At 34.6% G+C, this 19,806-nt stretch overlaps 1 protein-coding gene across 3 annotated transcripts in view; it reads left to right on the top strand.

The window, feature by feature from the left end:
* Nucleotides 1-19,806, top strand: part of MYO6 (myosin VI) — a 101,598-nt gene that overhangs the window by 73,762 nt on the left and 8,030 nt on the right. For 2 of the 3 annotated variants that reach the window (XM_041410679.1, XM_041410678.1), the window contains exons 20-32: nucleotides 502-595; nucleotides 1,968-2,098; nucleotides 2,211-2,288; nucleotides 3,209-3,338; nucleotides 4,629-4,719; nucleotides 5,944-6,094; nucleotides 7,491-7,699; nucleotides 8,085-8,163; nucleotides 9,828-9,988; nucleotides 13,252-13,281; nucleotides 13,781-13,819; nucleotides 16,961-17,064; nucleotides 18,307-18,438. In XM_041410679.1, the coding sequence (XP_041266613.1) occupies nucleotides 502-595; nucleotides 1,968-2,098; nucleotides 2,211-2,288; nucleotides 3,209-3,338; nucleotides 4,629-4,719; nucleotides 5,944-6,094; nucleotides 7,491-7,699; nucleotides 8,085-8,163; nucleotides 9,828-9,988; nucleotides 13,252-13,281; nucleotides 13,781-13,819; nucleotides 16,961-17,064; nucleotides 18,307-18,438 (1,429 nt within the window). The remainder of the gene's footprint in view (nucleotides 1-501; nucleotides 596-1,967; nucleotides 2,099-2,210; nucleotides 2,289-3,208; nucleotides 3,339-4,628; nucleotides 4,720-5,943; nucleotides 6,095-7,490; nucleotides 7,700-8,084; nucleotides 8,164-9,827; nucleotides 9,989-13,251; nucleotides 13,282-13,780; nucleotides 13,820-16,960; nucleotides 17,065-18,306; nucleotides 18,439-19,806) is intronic. The other variant, XM_041410680.1, reaches the window with a different exon arrangement.

Genomic DNA, 19,806 nt, shown 5'->3' with positions numbered 1-19,806 from the left:
AAAGAAGTTGTAAAAAGTAGAAGTTAAGGAAGGTCAGGTTCATCTGGCATGATTCTGATGTCAGGAATCTGGTAGCCTGTTGGCTGATGTGAACTGTGGGGCATTTTAGTGTTGTGACTGTGGAAAATATTGAGGGTAGTAGGATCTAGAGTCATAAATCATAGATTGTATACATGTTAAGGAGAATAGTTGAGTAAAAATTCAACAGAATTGAGGATCCAATTAATAGCTTGAGCATGGAAATTAGTTACATCAAGATCAAGGTTACAGTGCAAAACTGATATATGACAGAAAAAGAATGGGGCTTGGACTTGATTATCTTTAAGGCCCATTCCAACCCCTTAGCATTCTATGATTTTATGATAACATCAGCATTTCTATTTTACAATACTATTGTTTTGTATCTTTTTTTTCTCCCCACCCATAAGTCTTAAATCATAAACTGTTATTTTAGAAATTTTAAAAATCTGTGTTTTTGCTAACTTCTTGCTTTGGTCATAGGGGTCGAGCTTTATTCGCTGTATCAAACCTAATCTAAAGATGACAAGTCACCACTTTGAAGGAGGACAGATCCTCTCTCAGCTTCAGTGTTCAGGTAATGTCAGTGTTCTGGTATTCTTCCCTTTGATTTTTACTGTGGTGATTACATATTACCCTAAGTTTGAAATATGTGGGATGAAAGCAGTGTTTCTTTGCTGGTTTCTAGAAGGTAGGTTATTTGTGCCTTATGAACAGCTATTTAGATTTTTAGTAACGTAGCATTTATTTTAGAAGTAATTCATCTTAGGTGTTAGGACTCTTCTTGCAAAGAAGAGTTGCTCACAGTATTAATAGGGCACCAGTTCAGACTGGAACAATAGAGTTTTAAATTTCTGTGGCAGTTGAAGTGTTAGAAACTCCTGTGTGCATTTAGAGGCAGTCAGTGTTAGCTGAGATATCTAATAATTCAAGCACACCAGTGTTCTTTTATTTTATAGATACTATGATCGAGTTTAATTATACTGGTTTACTTTCTCAAAAGTTTCTTTTTATCCCTATTAATTTGATTTGGAGCTAAAAATCTAACATGGATGAAATGCTGCATCTTTGTTATTCTTGAAATGCTAGATGCTTTCCAAATTTACAGCTTTATTTGTTCATGCCCCACTCAACTTTTGGAAAAACAGAGACAGTATAAACAAATTAAATTTCTATTGAAAGGAAGTATGCAGAAGATTGAGTTTTGCAGCAGCAACCACATGTTGAAGTCCAACTTGAAAACTTACCTGCAGCCTCTGTGTATAGGGTTGTGTAAAGTCGTGGGTAAAAACTGGTATGGCCTGTGCTGCTGAAGTAATTTGAACATTACTGACTGTGTCTGGGCTTTACTGATGTCCTTGTTGCAGCCAAAATGTAGTAACATTATTCAGGACATTGGAGTTACATCTTAGCAGCTGATACTTGGTATTTCAAGTGCACTAAATGTTCTAGCACTGCATTTGTATTTGAGGTTGTATCTGTTCCACATCTCACAAATACCATTCACATGATTAAAATAAAAGCCTGGGCATTATTTGGTGTTTGGGTATGGAGTTGGGTTTTTTTTTCCTTCCCTTTAAAAATGAAAATGTCAAATCTACTGAAAAAGAAAAAAGGTTTTAGAAGAAATATTAGAAGAAAAATCCTATGGATGATTGAGTGTTACTTAGCCCTCAAATAGGGAGAAAACTTCATGGGTTTTTCTTATGTGTTCAGTATTAACTTTTTGTGACTGATCACATAATCAAAAAATGCTACAGGCTTGATCAAATCCCAGCTGAACTTTGTGCTTTAGTCTCTGAACAATGTCTCTAAGACATTTGTTGTTATATCTTTATGATATAAGACCCATGTTGTCTCACATCATAAACCTATTGGTTATCATAAAATTCACTGCTTAATTTCCATATTACTGATCCCAGCTTTTGTGTATGTGTCTCTGAATTTAGGGATGGTGTCAGTTCTGGATTTGATGCAAGGTGGTTTCCCGTCACGAGCTTCATTTCATGAACTATACAATATGTACAAGAAATACTTGCCTGAAAAATTGGCTCGACTGGACCCTAGGCTTTTTTGCAAAGTAAGAAAATAATTCTTGTGTATTGTCCAGTAGAAAAAATATATTGTGATGTTGACTTTTGTGTTTATTTGAAGGAGGCAGAATATAATCCTTTATGTTTTCTGTGTTTCAGGCCCTATTTAAAGCCCTGGGACTGAATGAAAATGATTATAAATTCGGACTAACCAAGGTGTTTTTTAGGCCCGGCAAGGTAATCTTTTTCTTGGAGTTCATGATTATGAATCTTAGAATAATTTCAGTTAGAAAGGACATTTGAAAGTGACATTGTTTAACACATTGACAAAAGTGCGGCCAACCTAAATAAGGTTGCCCAGGATTTGTATAAATAATTTTGTTCCTTTTCTTTGAATAAACCACAAAATTTGTACGGATACAATTGGGTTTATAATCTTGTTGCTGATGCTACAGTATTTCTAATGCGATGTTTGTTTTCCAAGAATTATGTTGACTATTAAAAAGAGGAAGTCACAGCCAAGAACTATTTTCTAGTAAAATCTGTTTATAACTGAAATCTCTTTCTGTGATTCTGAGCATTGCTGCTTCTATTCAGAGTAAGGAGATGAAGTTGAGAGCTGTTGTGATGAGAAAGGAAAATTATTGTAATCCCAGAAGAATGCTCTTCCTCTCCTATAATTACTGAAAAGCAAGTGCAGGATTTTCAGAAAATCTTGCCTGCAATGGGAAGCTTATACAAAGGTTAAAAATTGAGAAGTGCTTTCAGCTTTTATTTTTTTCCACAGATATATAATTAGATTACATCTAATTATATTGAAGTTGTTGAACGCCAGAGTTCATTTCCAGGATGTAGAAAAACAATTGATTTTTAAAAATTTTGACAATAAATATTTTTGGTGATTAGTAAATGGTTATATTATTCAAAAGGCCAAGTGTTGGACATCCATAAAACAAACATATAAAAAATCTGCACTTGTAATTTCTCTTTTCATTAAACAATAAAGTGTAATAAAATTTATCTGCTGACTTTAATTGAAAGCTGATATAATGACATACAGTTTATGTTAAAAATTTTAATTCAGCATGATCTCAAATAATAATTTCTAACACTCTCTGTCCTCCTAATAAGTAAAACTTGTTTTAATTATCATTTAGTTTGCAGAGTTTGATCAGATAATGAAGTCTGATCCGGATCACTTAGCAGAGCTGGTTAAACGAGTGAATCGCTGGCTTATCTGCAGTCGTTGGAAAAAAGTTCAATGGTGTTCTCTCTCGGTGATTAAATGTATGTGTTTTGTGTTTTATTAACTCAAAATGTTTGTTAAAATACAGCACAGCAATTATTAACACCTTGAAACATGGCTGAGGACATGTATAGCAGATGGTTACAACTGAAGTCTGAGTAATTGATTTTAAGGTCGTTGGGATTTTTCTTGAAGTTTACTGTGCAGAGTAGGAATAAGGTGGTGTGGAAGAGAGATTGGCACTTGTGGTGTGCTTCAGAAAAGCTGTCTGGGAGATGGGGAAGGGTCTGATGCAGAATGTCTGCAATCTCTGATAACAATGGAGGGTGAAAACTGCATTAGAATGGGGAAGAAAAGCATAAAGGCCTTATGCCACATGGCTGTGCATTTGGGCCAGTACAGTCTGTTGCTGATTGATTATTATTTGTTGCTTTTTATAGTGAAGCAAATAGAATTTCTGGTTTCTTACGAGATTTCAAGCATCAGAGATTGTAACACTAAAATCTTGGTTTTGACCTAGACATTTATGTTATTTAGTCTAATTTTTTCAGAAAGACAGGACAGAAAGTATGCCACCATGTGTAAAAAATAGAAACACAGGGAAATAATATGGATTATTATTTCTTTGTAGTATTTTATGGGAACTTTAAACCTAATTTTATTCCAAGTACAAAGTTGAAACATATAAACAAGAAGTAGAGTACATCTTTGTGACCACCTAAGTCAAATAAATGAACATGAAATATCACTGTGTTTACAAACCATGTGTTAACGGCAGTCTGGATCCACAGGCATCTACATTTTCTCTAGTAAATCTGTAAAAACTCATTTATGGTTGCACTTCTAAAATACTCAGCACACATGCATGTGCCAGTGCCTTGATTCTCTGTTTAACTTGCCTCCTGGTCTCAATCATTTAGTTAGAGTCTTTAGATGAAGACTGTATTAGAACAAAAGCTAGAGCTTTTGTTATGTGGGTTTTTTTTTCATTCCAGTATTGCACAGAAATGCTCAGTGTGTTGCAGCCACTTTATTATCTCTACAGGACTAAGACTTCAAGCTGAGTGTTTCTTGCTTGCTAGAGCCTGTGACTTTTAACAAAATTTACTGGTATGTGTGAATCTGGAGGGGTGTGTGAGTGTGCACACGTTTCATTGTTCCTGTTGGATTTGGGTGGGAAGCTGTTTCTTCAATGTTGTGGTTCCAATATAGAAAAAGCTCTCAAGCACACATAGTCTGCATACAGTTGTGAGACATAAAATGTGTAAGGAAGATAGAAGTTGTATTAAGCTGTATGAAACATTAAGATTCTATCTTCTGTGTGCTTACAGTGAAAAATAAGATAAAATATCGAGCCAGTGCCTGCATTAAAATACAAAAGACTATTCGTATGTGGCTTTGCAAGAGAAAGCACAAACCACGGTAAGAAGATATTCCTTGTTTGAAGAAAATATGTTTTAAATTATATTTTCTAGTGACTGTAAGAAGAGGTTTACTTTATTTAACTAAATCTGTCCGAAGGCATAGAATGATGCAAAGTACAATTGAAGGAGACTGAGGAGTTCTGTGTTCCTTCACTCTTTCCCAAGGATGAATAGACTAAATCTGAGCCTTTCCTAAAGATGTTTCTTTAGCTCTTTGTTCGTGAAATCCTTCAGTGACAACCTTGTTTTTAGAAATTTTTTATTAAGTCTGTCTAATTTAATTTAAGCTCATTAATTGTTGTCCTTTACCCATTCACACCTTCCTTTATAGGCTCCATTTCATTTTTTCTTAGAAATAATAACTGTCTTGTCTCCTCTTGAAATTAATTCCATTATCTGATTGGAGAGAACACTGATGGAAAAACTACTTCAATAATTAAGCTGTGCTGACACCTTAATGTTCTTTGACAGAGATGCAGCTCTGTTGTTGTTGTGGGCTTCTGATAAGTTCTTTTACATCCTTTGAAAGTTATGTTTCATTTTGAATCTTGGCATTTCTGACATTTTTCTGACATTTTTTAAAATTTTGAGCTAGTTGGTGCTCGTCTTTAATGATTTGATTTAATTTCTACTTTTGTGTGTTGATTTACAAATCCCAGTACAGTGATTTCTGTTTAGGGGATGGTCTGCAGAGTTGTAACTTCTGTGTGGGACCTTCAATAGTCGTTCTTAAAAAAAAACTCTTGAGTTTTCCACAAACTCTTCCCCAGCCTTGTTTTCTCACTCCTTTGACTGTGTTCATTCTGGGGTGTAATGCTGTGTAGTTGAGTTTTATCTGATTCATTCCATTATGGCTCTTTTAATAAGTAGCACTACTCAGCCTTTATCCCTTCCAGTTAAAATCCTCTACTGGATACTAATGATTTATTATTGTGGAAACAAACAAACAAACAACCAACCCAAATTAATTCTCAAAATAATAATACATTTTTCCATTTTGAGTCACTGTTTGCTAAGTAATTTTACTTACTGCTTGGAAAAGGCTCCATTGCTTAGTTACTTGATGTGATAATGTTTGAATTTCAAAAAAGAGGGTGAGTTTTGTCAGAAGGCACAACTTCTCTCCCTGTCTATTTTTTTTACATGAGTGACTAGTGGAGTTTTAAAATACCACCCTCCAAAATAATTTCAATTAAGCAAATAAGCTGTCTTACCTTCACAGCATTGATGGCCTGATAAAAGTACGTACACTGAAGAAGAGACTTGATAAATTTAATGAAGTAGTAAGTGCTCTGAAGGAGGGGAAAGCAGAGACAAGCAAGCAGGTCAAGGAGTTGGAGGATTCTATTGATGCTTCAATGACCAAAATTAAGGTATGTGATAATAATGAGAGAAATTGTATCTTGGTACTGGAATATTTTAAAAGCTTCATTTAAAGGAGAAGGCCAATGCATTTTTCTTAATAGAAAATATACTTCAATATAGTGGTCTTAATTTTCAGTCATTGGGTAATTCCTGTTTAAAATTATTTGTAAATATAATGGAAGTGAATCCTGAAAATAGGTGCACATGTCTAGACTTTGGTATCTCTATGTCAAAATTGGCACTGAAGGTTTTAAAGAAAAAATGCATGTTGATAATATGAGACAAGTGTTTCAATAATTTGTTTGTTGCTTTCATTATTGGAATACCAATTACCATTATTACCATTATTGGAATACCAATTAGCATTAACAATATTTTAACTTAATAAGGACTGAAACAAGGCATTTATCACAGAATAAAGACATTTATTATGGAGTAAAGACATTTCCAATTATGAGGTTTTTCAGACTGGGTAGTAAAAAAAATTCATCTTGCTGATTATGCTTCATGTCTGTAGTCCTCTCTTTCACCTGTGTTTTTACCACAGAAGCACAAAGGCAAAATGAAAGCACACTGGCATTTATTAATGTTAGAAAAAATTTGGTTTCTTGAATTCCTGTTTCATGCAATAATCTAGCTTTCTGAGTACACCATATTAAGACTTCTCTATTTAAAATCACTGTTGAAAAGATGGTAGAGTTAACCTGTCAACTTAGGGTTCTCTTTTCTAATAAAAATGATATAATTTGATTATCATCATGATACACTATCAGAAAAGGTCAGCACACCCCCCATATTGCAGTTTTATTAGTAAGATGTGAATTGTAAAATGAAATTAAATTGTACCTGTCAATAAGGTTTGAAAACGTGTCTAGCAAAGGCTATTTTTGAAGCATTTTTAACCTCTAATTTGTTACTAATAACTTTTTAGAAAAAGTGAGTCACAACACAGTGCAGTATTTTTTCTGAGTGCTGGCAGAAATATAAAGAAATGCTATTTTATGCTACGACATAAAAGCAGAGCTGTAAATAACCACTAAAGAAGATAAGAACACAATTCAAAATACACATGGGAAGGCCTTAATTTCCATCCTAGCATGTTAAGAATTAATTTCTGTTGCTTAAAATGGCAAGATTTAAAATATGAAGATATGTTTTGAAAAGAAGTTAATTTCAGTGATAAAATGGAGATGATTTTGTATGGTTTTATAGGAGAGGGGAGAGGAATGAGTCCTCAGGATTTTAGAAAGAAAGGGAAGAATGGACTTAAGCTTCCCAGCCCTGAGGTGTATATATGATTTATGTGTAGTGCTCAGTGATCTCATTTCACTTAATATTTTTTCAGTATATGCTTCAAAAGTGAAGTACAAATAAAAAAGAATTTCTCCCTTACTATTTTTGCAGACCACTATAATGACTAGAGAACAGATACAGAAAGAATATGATGCTTTAGTTAAAAGCTCAGAGCAGCTTCTGAATGCACTGCAAAAGAAGAAGCAGCAAGAGGATGAAGCAGAGAGGCTACGACGCATCCAGGAGGAAATGGAAAAAGAAAGAAAGAGACGTGAAGAGGAAGACCAAAAACGAAGGAAGGAAGAAGAGGAAAGACGCCTGTGAGTCTTGAATTTGAATAAGTTGGTGTTTACAGAATGAGAACAGAAAAGGCTCTTTAATGAAGTCCTTTTTGATATACTCTCACTTAGAGAGTCACTTGGGTTGTATTCTGGGTGATCTTTGCAGTGTTGAAGCATTTCCTTTCCCAGTGATTTATAAGGCAAGTGTCAGAAGAGCATATGGAAAAAAGGATGCAGCTGGAAATACAGATGAACTTGAAAAATTTCATGACTTACATGTAGTATCCTGTCATCATGATTTGTGGATTACCATTCAGTTTTATGAAAGAGTCTTTGTATTTCTTGCAAATATTAAGTGTATTTATTTCTTGTTCACTTGTATCATAATAACACACTTTCATTTCCTTCTCCTCTTATGTAATAGGAAATCTGAGATTGAGGCAAAGAGAAAGCAGGAAGAGGAAGAGAGAAAAAAGAGGGAAGAGGAAGAAAAGCGTATTCAGGTTAATGATTTAGCTGTGTGTGGCTTTGGGGGATTTCTTCTTGTTGTGGTGGTTTTGGGGTTTTGTGTTTGTTTTGTTTTCATGTATTCATGTATTATTTATAAATGTTTTTTGTAGCTTATGTAGCTTTATTAGTAAATATAAGGCAAATGTCATGTTTAGGGCATCCCAAGACGGATCACCTATTTCTAGTTCCCATGCAACTTCAGGTATTCTGAGTGGAGGTGCATCTTTTTTTAAAGGGTTTTAAAAGTTATTTAAAAAATATGCAACATTTGAGAATCCTAGTTTAGCCTTTGAAGATTTTCTGTATGATCCATGTCAGGCAAGCTTGGTATTTTTTTACTAAAGTCGTATCTCGGCTTGGTCTGTGTTTTTTACTTGCTTAAGTGCAAACACTTTCAGAACATTGGTAATAATGAGAGGATGCAGGACTGTCCTTGGTAGCTCCTTTGGCTACATTCATGTACCCTAAATACATGCAGCTCGAACGCCACTCCTCCACCTCGATTTATGGCAATTCTTACTGATTTCATAATGAGCTCTCCTTCTGAGGTGTGTTTGGCCCCTATATCCCTCTTTTCCTTTTTTGTTGGAGATTGCTTGGGTGACCTGGGATAGCACTCTTATGAGAAAAAGAACATTTATAATGATTGTCTTTATCAATGTTTCTTGTCTTTTGGTTTCTGAGCTGTGGATATCTGCAATGCAGAATGTAATTTATGCTTTTACTTTAAAATGCTGTGTTTGGATCCAAGAGGATGCATAATCCTGTAGGGTGCTTCATTCTCCCACATACAGTTAATTTCTCATTGTCTTTCCTCCTGGTAGTTGGTTTTATCAGCTAATCTAAGATGAGATTTATAGGGTAAAGTCATTGGTGTCACTATACATTTTTTAGTGTTTTAGTGGTGCAACTTCACAATGATGAGTGGGGGGCAGCTTTGTTTCCTTTGTTAATTTTTGGGCATGCTAAAACTTGGTGCATGTGCCTTTTGAAGGTATGAATTGGATGGTCCTGTTTTATTTACTGTGTGTGCAAGGCTTTTTGTGGGTTAATGATGGTAAACTGCTGCTGCTGTTTGGCTCTGCTGAGGCAGTATATTTGAATTGCTCCTGCACTGCACTAAGTTGGAAGTTTTACCATTTGCTTAAATTCAAAGTTAGATCAGTTCCATAGAGAATACCAGTGTCTGTCTTAATCCCTTTTCAAAATGAATTACAGACCTATATCCAAAGTGCTGCCTATTGCAAAGTCCTGTGATGCCAAGAGCAGAATATCAAGGAAGTATTGTGTTAGTGCTATGGAGGAGTAGCCATAGTCTCTGTTTCATTTGAGTTTTAATAAACTGAACACTAATTTTTATAATACAGAAGAAAATACTTCATATATTTAAAAAAAAGAAATAATAACTATTTGTCACTTTATAAAAAAAGGTAATATAAGTGGTGGACAATATTTGATAAACTGTATGAAAACCAATGTTCAGTTTGTAAGCGCTTCATTTTTCTTGGGTTAAACTAAATACTAATGCTGTTAATTTTTCAGTTCTGTAAACTTGTACATGTTTTCAAAAGCTAATATACAAACATAGCATTTTTTTTCTAATATTGCTTATGTAGCATTTTGTAGGTAAGGCTAAAGGTGTCTTATTCTAAAACAGGCTGAAATTGAGGCTCAGCTAGCTAGAGAACGAGAGGAGGAAACCCAGCACCAGGCAGTGCTTGAACAGGAGCGTCGTGACCATGAGCTTGCAATGAGAATTGCCCAGAGCGAGGCAGAACTCATCAGTGACGAAGCTCAGCTCGATTTAGGTTTGCGCAGGTATGGAACTAAGGAGTTACATTTTCTTCTCTGTAGGTTTTTTCTCCATATCCTGATCCCTTTGAGAAGACTGTGCTGTTGTTGGGTTTATGGAACTTCGTGTTCATGAAATGAAGCTTCTAAGTCAGTGTGTTAGAATGTTTTTCAAATTAAATTTTGAAATTTGTTAGAAATAGATTGCTTTTTCTTAGACTTCCTTCATTTTGCATCTTTCGACATCAGTAATTTTGTATGTGCTTGTGGATATGACTGCAGTTCTCTTTTTTTGAGTTCTAACAAGGATGGCAAACTTAGAATTCTGATTTTTATGACTCATTTAAAGTAGGGAATAGAATTTTTTCAGTGGTAAGTAATAATAAAATACATCTTTGCTAGGACTTGATGGTTCTATTTGTACAGTGAATTTGTGTGGGATTTTTTTTTAAACAAGAAACCCTCTTTGCAGAAATAAAAGTAATTTCTGGGCCCTGACTGGTAAGTTTTTTTCAAGTGGAATGAAAATATCTAACATAGATGGGTTCAAATGTTAAGTGTTAGTCTTGTTTGCAATAAGAAGAGCTTAATTTTGGATACACAGAACCACACTGCCTGTCTGCAAGCAAGAGCTCTTCTTGATGCCTTAGAAGCAACTTAGAAGTTCCAGTAAAAATGGTATTTACTGGTCAGGTTGCATAAAGGCACCTATGAACATTATTGGTGACTTTGTTAGTATGACCCTGCTCAGTTTGTTGTTGAAATGAGTGCAAGAAAATCCCCTATGTTACCATGGAATGTCAAGCTCCCAGATGTGTTTCTTTTACTACCCAAATTTCATCTAGATGTATACTTTTTTTTTTTAATAGCTGTATGCCTGCTTGAGATAGGTGGGTAATTTTTTATCATGTTCAGTACTGACTTTTAGACAGGTCCACTGAAGTAGTTGTAGTTTTTCCCTCAGTTCTACAATAGCTGTTAAATTGTCTCTGATGAGACTGACATGCTCCATTCGCAGAATCAGAATGGTTTGGTTTGGAAGGGGACCTTGTAGATTATCTTGTTCCAACCCCCTGCCATGGTCAAGGACACCTTCCACTAGACTAGGTAGGCCCCATCCAAGCTGGTCTTGTGTGTCTTCAGAGATGGGGCAACCACAGCTTCCCTGGCAAGACTGTTCCAGTGCCTCACCACTTTGCCTGTCTGGATTTTGGTGCAATACTTTGAAGGTAAACACAAAATCACTAGTGTTGTAACCTGGCAGAGTTCTCTTAAATATGAAAGAAGGGAGACAATAGACAAGAGCTCAGAGAATTCAGTAACTTTTCCGTCAGTGAAGTTCTACTCTCCACTCTGTTTCCTGCTGCTCATAGGTCACTTTGGCATTGGTCTGTCTTGTATAATCCCAGAATGGATTGTCAACTAATTGTCATCATAACTCTTTGACTGCCAGTTTCTCTCTGATGTGTAGCTAGTACAGTTCTGCTGTGTAGCTGGTGGGAGACTGAAGACCATTCTGAGTGATTGGAAAATGCTGAAATGGGCTGAACACATTAGCATAGTGATGGAAATAATTTCTTGAGCAAGATAATACCTAAATCTAGAAAAGAAGTGATAGATTTTTCTGCTTATATGAGATCTTTTTTATCTCATTCGCAAATTTTTTTCCCTTGTTTCTAAAGTCTCTTCAAATAGTTACTCTCACATTCAAAACCTGAATAGAATGCTTTTCATTTAATATTTTATTTTATTTTGGTTTGTTTAAAATCAAACTAAAACATTACCCAGGCCTCAGTATCTTCTACTGAAATCAGAGGATTTTCACATAATTTCAGGAGTTGCCTTAAAGGTAACTATCGAAGTTCAGTGAAATGAAAACAATTGGTTAGAACAAATTATGTAATTTAATAATTAATTGTTTTATATTATATCAATCAGGACTTGTTTTATATTATATCAATCAAAATTTTGCTATAGTCTAAAGAAGTTATAGTCTATGGTCTTTTAAATTTAAGACTGACATATTAGCATGTGATATGCTAAAATCACTGACTTTTTTATTTCTATATATTTCCCTGTTCAATTTTGCTGTAATAAGATAAAGCATGTGTGACATCATACTGAATGAATGCATGCAGTGTACTGCTTTTGCAGTGTTTTCACACAGTTTTGTAAAAAATGGTTTCATGCTTACATATTGGCATGAATAAAAGGGTATTTCCCATTGTATGGTTGTAACTGTGGAGTGAAAAGAGGAAGAAAAAGGTGATTTTATGTGCTGAGTTTTAAGAAATATGTGACACTTTTTTGTTGTCATATTTGAACATGAGTGCATGTAATTTATTTTTTTTCACAATACCTTGCTGTATTCACTTTCATAACATTCATAGATATTTCAAGGTACATAAGTGTTAGCAGTTTCCTTGAAAAATATATTTGTTGGCTTCTATCAAAGAAGAAAAGTTTGTTCTGCCAACAGATCTAGCATTTTCATGTGTTTATTCTGTGCTGGATCTGCTGGACCTCTTCTGGCTTTATCCAATTTTACTACTCATCCACATTTTGAAAGGATGTGTAATACGTGATTTACTGCACCCAGGGGTAAATTAATGGTAGTGATTAGCACTTAAGTACAAAAATAATTTAAATAATAGGTATCTGCTTCCAACTGGGCAATATTTTTTTATGTCGCTTATCGAAACATATAGTATGTCGTATAACACCAAAAGAAGCTAGTCTTAGAGAGTGTTGTGAGTGTATCTGTTCTGGTTTTTGCATTGGAACAACCCAAAAAAGTCCTAATGTAGCATGGTTAGTGCTACATGTGTGCATCTGCTGTGCATTCTGCTGTGGGTTGCCAGTACAGCAGTTGGACTTGGGGTCTGTTCACAGCTTGCAATGAAGAAGCACCCATCCTGATCCCAGAGCAGCCACAGGAAGATTGCTGTTATTTCTCGTGATGGGCTTATCCAAGCCTGAAATAGATCAGCAGCATGTCTCAAAGTCTCTGATTTTGAAAGATCGGACAGGAGAGAAAGGCTGAGGGAAGCTTTCACTTGTACATTATTTTTTTCTCCAGATTATAATTTAAGTCATAATTGAATGAGAAAGTTTGTGAGGCAAAAAGAAGTCTATATAATCAGCTAAAAATAATAATAAAAAAAATTAATAAGGTAATAAAGAAGATGTGAGAGAGTAGGAAATGCTATGGCCCACCTTTTCTTGCTTCATATTATTAGAATATTAACTAGGCAGTAGTCTGTCTAACATGAAATGTCTTCTATTTGCAGAGCCAATGGAACAAAGCCACAAATGACTGCGTATGGCATTTTTTTCCATTTGAATGCTCTAATAGATAAAAGCCGCACTAATTAATCAAAAGAAATTGATATTGTCCTCTTATATACTAATACCCCACAGTAATCTTTGTTAATATGCATCTGTAATGTCTAAATCAGTTTGTAATACCTTATATTCACTACTTTGCTTATGTCTAACAAACCCTTTAATAATCAAATATACCAAATAACATCTGTTCAGAAATTATTTTATAATTGCTGTAAAGTTTTTCACATACCATCCATTTTTCACTGCCCTGTGCGATTCACTGCTCTTTACAGAATCAGGACCCTGTGTGTGTGTGTATATGTATATATGTATGTTTGTGTGTGTGTCTGAATAGAAATAATTTAAAATAAGTAGCCATTTCCTGTGCACTTCATTTAACTTCAGTTTGATTGTCAAGACACTTTCACAGTTATAAAGGCTGTTTTTATTTCCATATATTTGGTTTGTGCTCATTTACCAATTTTCTTGTAGGGAACAAATGGCCACAGAAATGTCAGAAATATTGTCTAGGTAGGTGAGAAGGTATAACACCGGTGAATCAATAATTTTATAAAACCAAATCACACATGAAATGGGTTGAATTATTATGGAATTAAAAGTAATGGAATCTGGGGTTTTTTTCAAGTCATAAGCAGATAAGTAAATTATTTATTTCAGATTAATTATGTTTACCATTTTTCAGCAATTATTTCTTTGCTATTTTAATTGATTATATTGAAAAAGAATAAGAATCGTTTATGTACCCTGTAATTTTGTTAATGCTTCTCCAGCTTTCTTCTCCTCTCACCTTTGTGGTAAACAGAACACAAGGCTCCACATCTTTTAAAGGCATATTTCTACAGATTCAGCACTAAGTTAATGAAGTCTTTTAACAGTAATGTAACTGTCAGTGCATTTAATAAGGAAGTATTCTAATTAGAGTTCCCTTAAAAGCAGTTTTGAAAATTTCCATGGTAAGACCGTATTAAAAACCCTCTTAAGATATCCAAACAAAATCCCCTTCTGAGATTTCTTGAATGGTGATGCAAGATTTTATGCACAATGCAGAAGGAAAGATAAATACAGGTTTTGGTCTTGAATATACGAGTTGGTAAAATACCGATACTCTGTTCAAAGAAATTTTTGTGATTGTGTTCCATATCAGCAAGTAATTAGAAAGTGTTTTCTGCAACTTGAGGGCAGAGATTACCTTTAACATCGATTTTATGAAGCTTACAGAAGAAGAAAAAATGTTTAGAGGTTTTGAAAGTGAATCTGTTGTTTAACAAGTTACTAAAGTATGTATATATAGTCTGAAGATGATCAGTCTCATGTTTGATGGATTTCCTAGTGGTATCATGCATTGGAATGCAGCTAGTAACTAAATTTTTCTCCTGCAGTGTTATTTTAAGAATAGAAATAAACCACATAATATGTAATTAGGGTAGCACGTGAATTTAAATGGCCATATTGTACTGCATATATGGACACAGTTCCAATGACAGTGGCCAATTTTTAATGTACAAAAAGATGGAAAAATTTTGGGGCAAAATGAGAGGCTCTGTGTTATGGTTGAATTCAAAATGCAATACCTCTCAGTATCTGCTTGTTTAACTAAATGTGTCTCACTTTTCATACACTGGAAACTTTTGACATGAGACTGATCTTTTGTATTTTTAGTCTGAAAATACTGTTTATGATATACAACTCTCATAAGGAGCAGTGAAGATTTAATGTTCTCTTACTGCCAGGCTGTTATGATTGAAGTCATGTAGAAAACAAGCAAGTGATGTTCAGAGTGCAGAGTAGTACCCTAATAGAAAGACTAAGCCATTCAATTGGATAAGCATTCTTAAAGATTACTAGTTTAACCAGAGAGGGTACAGCCTAGTTCTGCTGTACTAAATTAGGCAGCAAACTCTTAGAGTGGTGGGTAAGGTTGCTAAATAAGGAAGATCCTTAGGATTTGTCAAATTAAGTTCAAGAAGGATAGACACCAGGCAGTGTAAATTATTTATCAGGAATCCTTAATGTCCTACAAGTGTGCCTATAAAAACAAAATATTAAAGTATATGTTTGAAGAAGTTTGTCCAGTTATTTGTTTTACAGTCATGAGTAGTTCTAAGTCAGAGTTAATTTTTTAAGTCCGACTTCTCACACTCCAACTGGAAGCTGTGTGTGGACTCGGATTAGTAGTATGAGTAGGCATTAAGCTGCTACTCCAACAGTAAGATTCTGTAGTTTTAATTATACTGAAGAGATGGTTCAGTTGTTATTAAGAAGAATGTTAGGTTTATTCAATGAAATTTAAATTGCATTTGTTATCTCTGCTTTTAAAACTGCATAAAGAAAAAAAACCTTCAGGTTATAATAGCTTTTATAGGCTTCTAATTAAAAAAGGAAAATAAACATAAAACTTCACAGTACCACATGAGGCCTTTGTAGAAAAATAAATGTTAAAGTAATATTCATTAGATTATACCTATTAATAGTGTGCCTGTCCCACAAAGAAATTGCTGCACAAACAGACCTTCCAAGAAAAAGGCCTGTTTTTTTCTTATTGCATCAAGAACTTTGCTACCTTGTTAAAGATCTAGTTTCTTTTAAACAAATTCCCTTAGATCCTGAAAGAATTGTTTTTTTTTTTTCTCATTCATGAGCAGAGGCTGGTAAAATCATGTGTCTGCTCTTGAATTCCTCAGTGTTTGAAAGGTGCGCTGATCATCACTGAACGTTGCAGTGTTTTGAACTTATTTTATAAGCAAATAATCCACGGGAAGTTTGCTGTTCCTGAGGGAAGGTTCTTCCACTTATCCATACCGCATTTGTTGGGGAAAAAAAGAAATTTAGGCTTATGTTTATATCTAATGTTTGTTTTGCACTTGGAAACCTTGTACATTTTCCTAAAGATGATTGAGATTTTAGTAATAATTTCTCACTTGCATTTGCTGTTGACTTACTTGTGTATTACCTGCATGGTGAAGAACTTTTGCCTTTGTAAAACACTGGGTTTCAATGAGTCTTTTTTTACTGGTCAGCCTTTAGTCTGAGTGGTCTTTTTTGCCTTGATATTTCTTGATGGTCAATATCAACCCCAACCCCTGAATAAATATTGCTGTTATTAGATAGCCAATATATAATTAATTTGGCTTCTTCTCTCAAGTTAGGTTTTGGTCAAAGACAGAATATTTTCTCAAGGTTAGGAACAAGGATTTTGTCCTAGACCTATTTTAAATAGCAGAGGAAATTCCTTTTCTTCCTTCTCCTTGTTCTACTTCAGGAATATTTTTCCTTGTCTGTTTTTTGAATGGAACTAAAATGTCTACTGTCAGTCTTTGTTTTCTGCATCTTGGTTGGCTCTAAGTAAAACTTACATCAATGTGGGATGAGATACACAGAACATGTGTCTTTCCACACATGAACAGTATTAATGACAATTCCTTTTAATCTTTAGGAGGCCAATCAGATTATTATATGATTTTGTGCATAAAATATATCTTCATTTTCTCTTAATAATTTGAACATCTTGAAAATATTTTGGTATTTTGTCTTAGAATTCTGTGTGGTAATAAATATGATACATTGTTGATCATGGGATCTCTTCCTCTTCTTAAAACAATTCCTGTTTAGTACACTTGAAAAAATACATATATATTTTAAAAATAATTGCAGGGGTCCTGCAGTGCAAGCCACAAAAGCTGCTGCTGGTACTAAGAAGCATGATCTCAGCAAGTGGAAATATGCAGAGCTTCGTGATACAATCAACACGTCCTGTGGTAAGTGGTTTTTTTTTTCCGAGAAAGAGTTCAAGTTGTAGTTGTATGAAAAGTGTTACTTTCTTCCTATAATAACGATAAAAAGTTTACGTCAGTTTGAGTGAATAACAAATTCATTAAAAAAAGTTCTCTTACCCCCAAAATAACAATACACAAAGCTATTTGCATATTAAGAAAACATAATTTCATTGTTATGTCTTTTAGGGATTATATATTTATGATAATAAACATCTTGGGCCATAAAATGCATGTTATAGCTTCTTAATTAAGTTCACTCAGTTTGATGTACTTCCACAGGGGGAATAGTAGTTATTATGCTTTACCTAGCATTTGCATGTTCTAAGAATTTTTTTGACATCACCAAATCACAAAGAAAGCAAAAATATGTTCTGTCTTAGATATTCCTATTATTCTTTAATTTTCAAAATGTGTAGCTTCTTTTTGGAAGCTTACAGTGGGGCATTAATCACTTTGGCCTCAATGCTGTGAAGATAGAAGCAGATAAGAATTATTCCTCTTTTAGATATTACTGTTTCTTCCTGCTTCTTATTGAAAGCAGTTGGTTAATTTGTGATTTAAGATCACTCAGAATTTCTTCCTGGATGTAGAAATTGGAAACTAACTCATTCTCTTTGAGTGTTTTTACATATGCAAGACTGGAGCAATGTTTTCAGCGATGTAGATGGTGCAGTAATAAGTGGATTTCTTTCCTCGTGAAGCCAACTTGGATACTCTGAGATATCTAATGAAAAAGCCTTGTCATCATTCAATCTCTTAACATAATGAAATTCAGAAAAACTAAAATACATGTATGAAAAAAGAATGCAAATTTAAGCAGTCAAATTTCTTTTTTTTTTTCAGTTGCAAAAATAATGTTCAGCAGTGCAATTTAATCTTTTTTTTAGAATTTGTTTCTGTGCTGCTTGCATTGTGATACTGTCAACAGAAATATTTTACAACAGTAGCATTTTACTGCTCCAAATGTCCCAGTACAACAGCTACTTTGGGGACTGCCTTTACTCTAAAGCAGAAAAGGATTCATCAAACTCTCAGGGACTTTCTGGGCCATAAAACACAGGCTCTGTGCTTCAGAGAGTGAGGGGTTTTCATACTACATTTTATCATATTAGTGTCACAACTTGATCTCCAATCATATATCTTACCAATATAGAAAAGCATTTAATAAATAATTTTTCTGACTTTTCTCATTCATGCCTTCCCCTCCTCTTTTTTTTGGGATAGATATTGAACTCTTGGCAGCTTGCAGAGAAGAGTTCCACCGAAGGCTAAAGGTGTATCATGCTTGGAAATCCAAGAATAAGAAACGCAATGCAGAAACAGAACAGCGTGCTCCCAAATCAGTCACAGACTATGGTGAGGAGAGATAATTTTGTGTTTATAGTAGTTTTGGTGATAATATTCTAAAGAGAACATTTCTGAAATGGATTTTGGGTTTGCTAGGTTGAAGAAACTTGGAGTTTTTAGGGGGGTTTTATATTGATTTAAGGTAAATATTTTGGAAATACTGAAACTGGCAAATTCTTCACAGAAATTAAAACACTTTCAGTAGACCCAGCTACTTATGCTGAACAGCTCTCTCTTAAAACTTTTTCTCACATCCATCTGACATCTTTTAAAAAGAGGTTTTGATCTACTGATGCAGGTGCTGGTATTTTTGTTAAATGTTCATTGCTGTGCTGCTTTAATATTTCATAACATATAGCCATGTAGACATAGATGTAGATACTTTTAAAAGGTGCTACTAATTCTGTCATTTACATCACTGCTTACATACATCATGTTACATTCACTTTTAAAAAATCTGAGTGTTGATACTACAATTTTGGCTCATGGGGTGACAGATTTTGCGTAGACCCTGGTTTCTATTTGTGTAGACCCTCATTCTACTGATTTTGCAGGCTGGTGTTTATTGACAAAGCAACATGCTAATCAGAGTAAGTTTCTTTTGCATTCATCAATAAAGTGTGGGAGTTTAAGAGTGCCAGACCTGAAAATTCCATACCTGGTTTCCAGAGTGATATTTACAGAGTGGACTGTTACTCTTTTCCCAACATCCCACCTCAAAAGTCTAGTGATCATCTGTATAAAAAGAATCTAAGAAATTTATAGAATCACAGTAAATCCATGGAATAATTTAGTCAGATCATTCCTTTTGTCTTTTGGTTCCATGGTATTTGATATTTGTGTTCCTGCCACACAGTTCGTGGGAGAGACAAAGGAAAGGGAAGATGGAGAGAAAGTGCTCTCCCCAAAGTCACATGAGCCTGAGGTGAAGGCATTGTCCTGGGACATGGAGTATAAACATCCCAGGGAATCCAGGTGCCCTAGGTAATCTCAGTCCATGTGCAAAGGCACCTCCTTCCCCTTGATTCATTTACTTGAGTTGTGCATTGCTTGAGCATTACCTGAGTTTGAGGTTCTCAGGGAATTTGAGTATGGATATGTGGCAGGCAAAATTTGGGCCCCTGGAGAAGATATTATCAAAGATATTATCAAGACCCATCAAAGAATGGGTTCTTGTGTCTGAAATGTGGTTTTAGGTGCTTATAAAGTTTATGAAATGGCACGAAAAGGCATTTAAAGCACTGCTGCAAAGTGGTAAATTGCTTTGAATGTTCTCTCTGGAGCTAAATGGGTAAAATATTCATACCCAGTATTGCTGATGGGAAATATCAAAGAGCAGATGATCTTTGGATTTTTGCACACAAAGGATATGTTAAT

This window comes from Onychostruthus taczanowskii, unplaced genomic scaffold (assembly GCF_017590055.1).
Source record: "Onychostruthus taczanowskii isolate IOZ18803 unplaced genomic scaffold, ASM1759005v1 scaffold33, whole genome shotgun sequence".
NCBI lineage: Eukaryota > Metazoa > Chordata > Aves > Passeriformes > Passeridae > Onychostruthus > Onychostruthus taczanowskii.
Note: the sequence above shows the minus strand (reverse complement) of the source record. Positions and strands in the feature narration are given on the sequence as shown.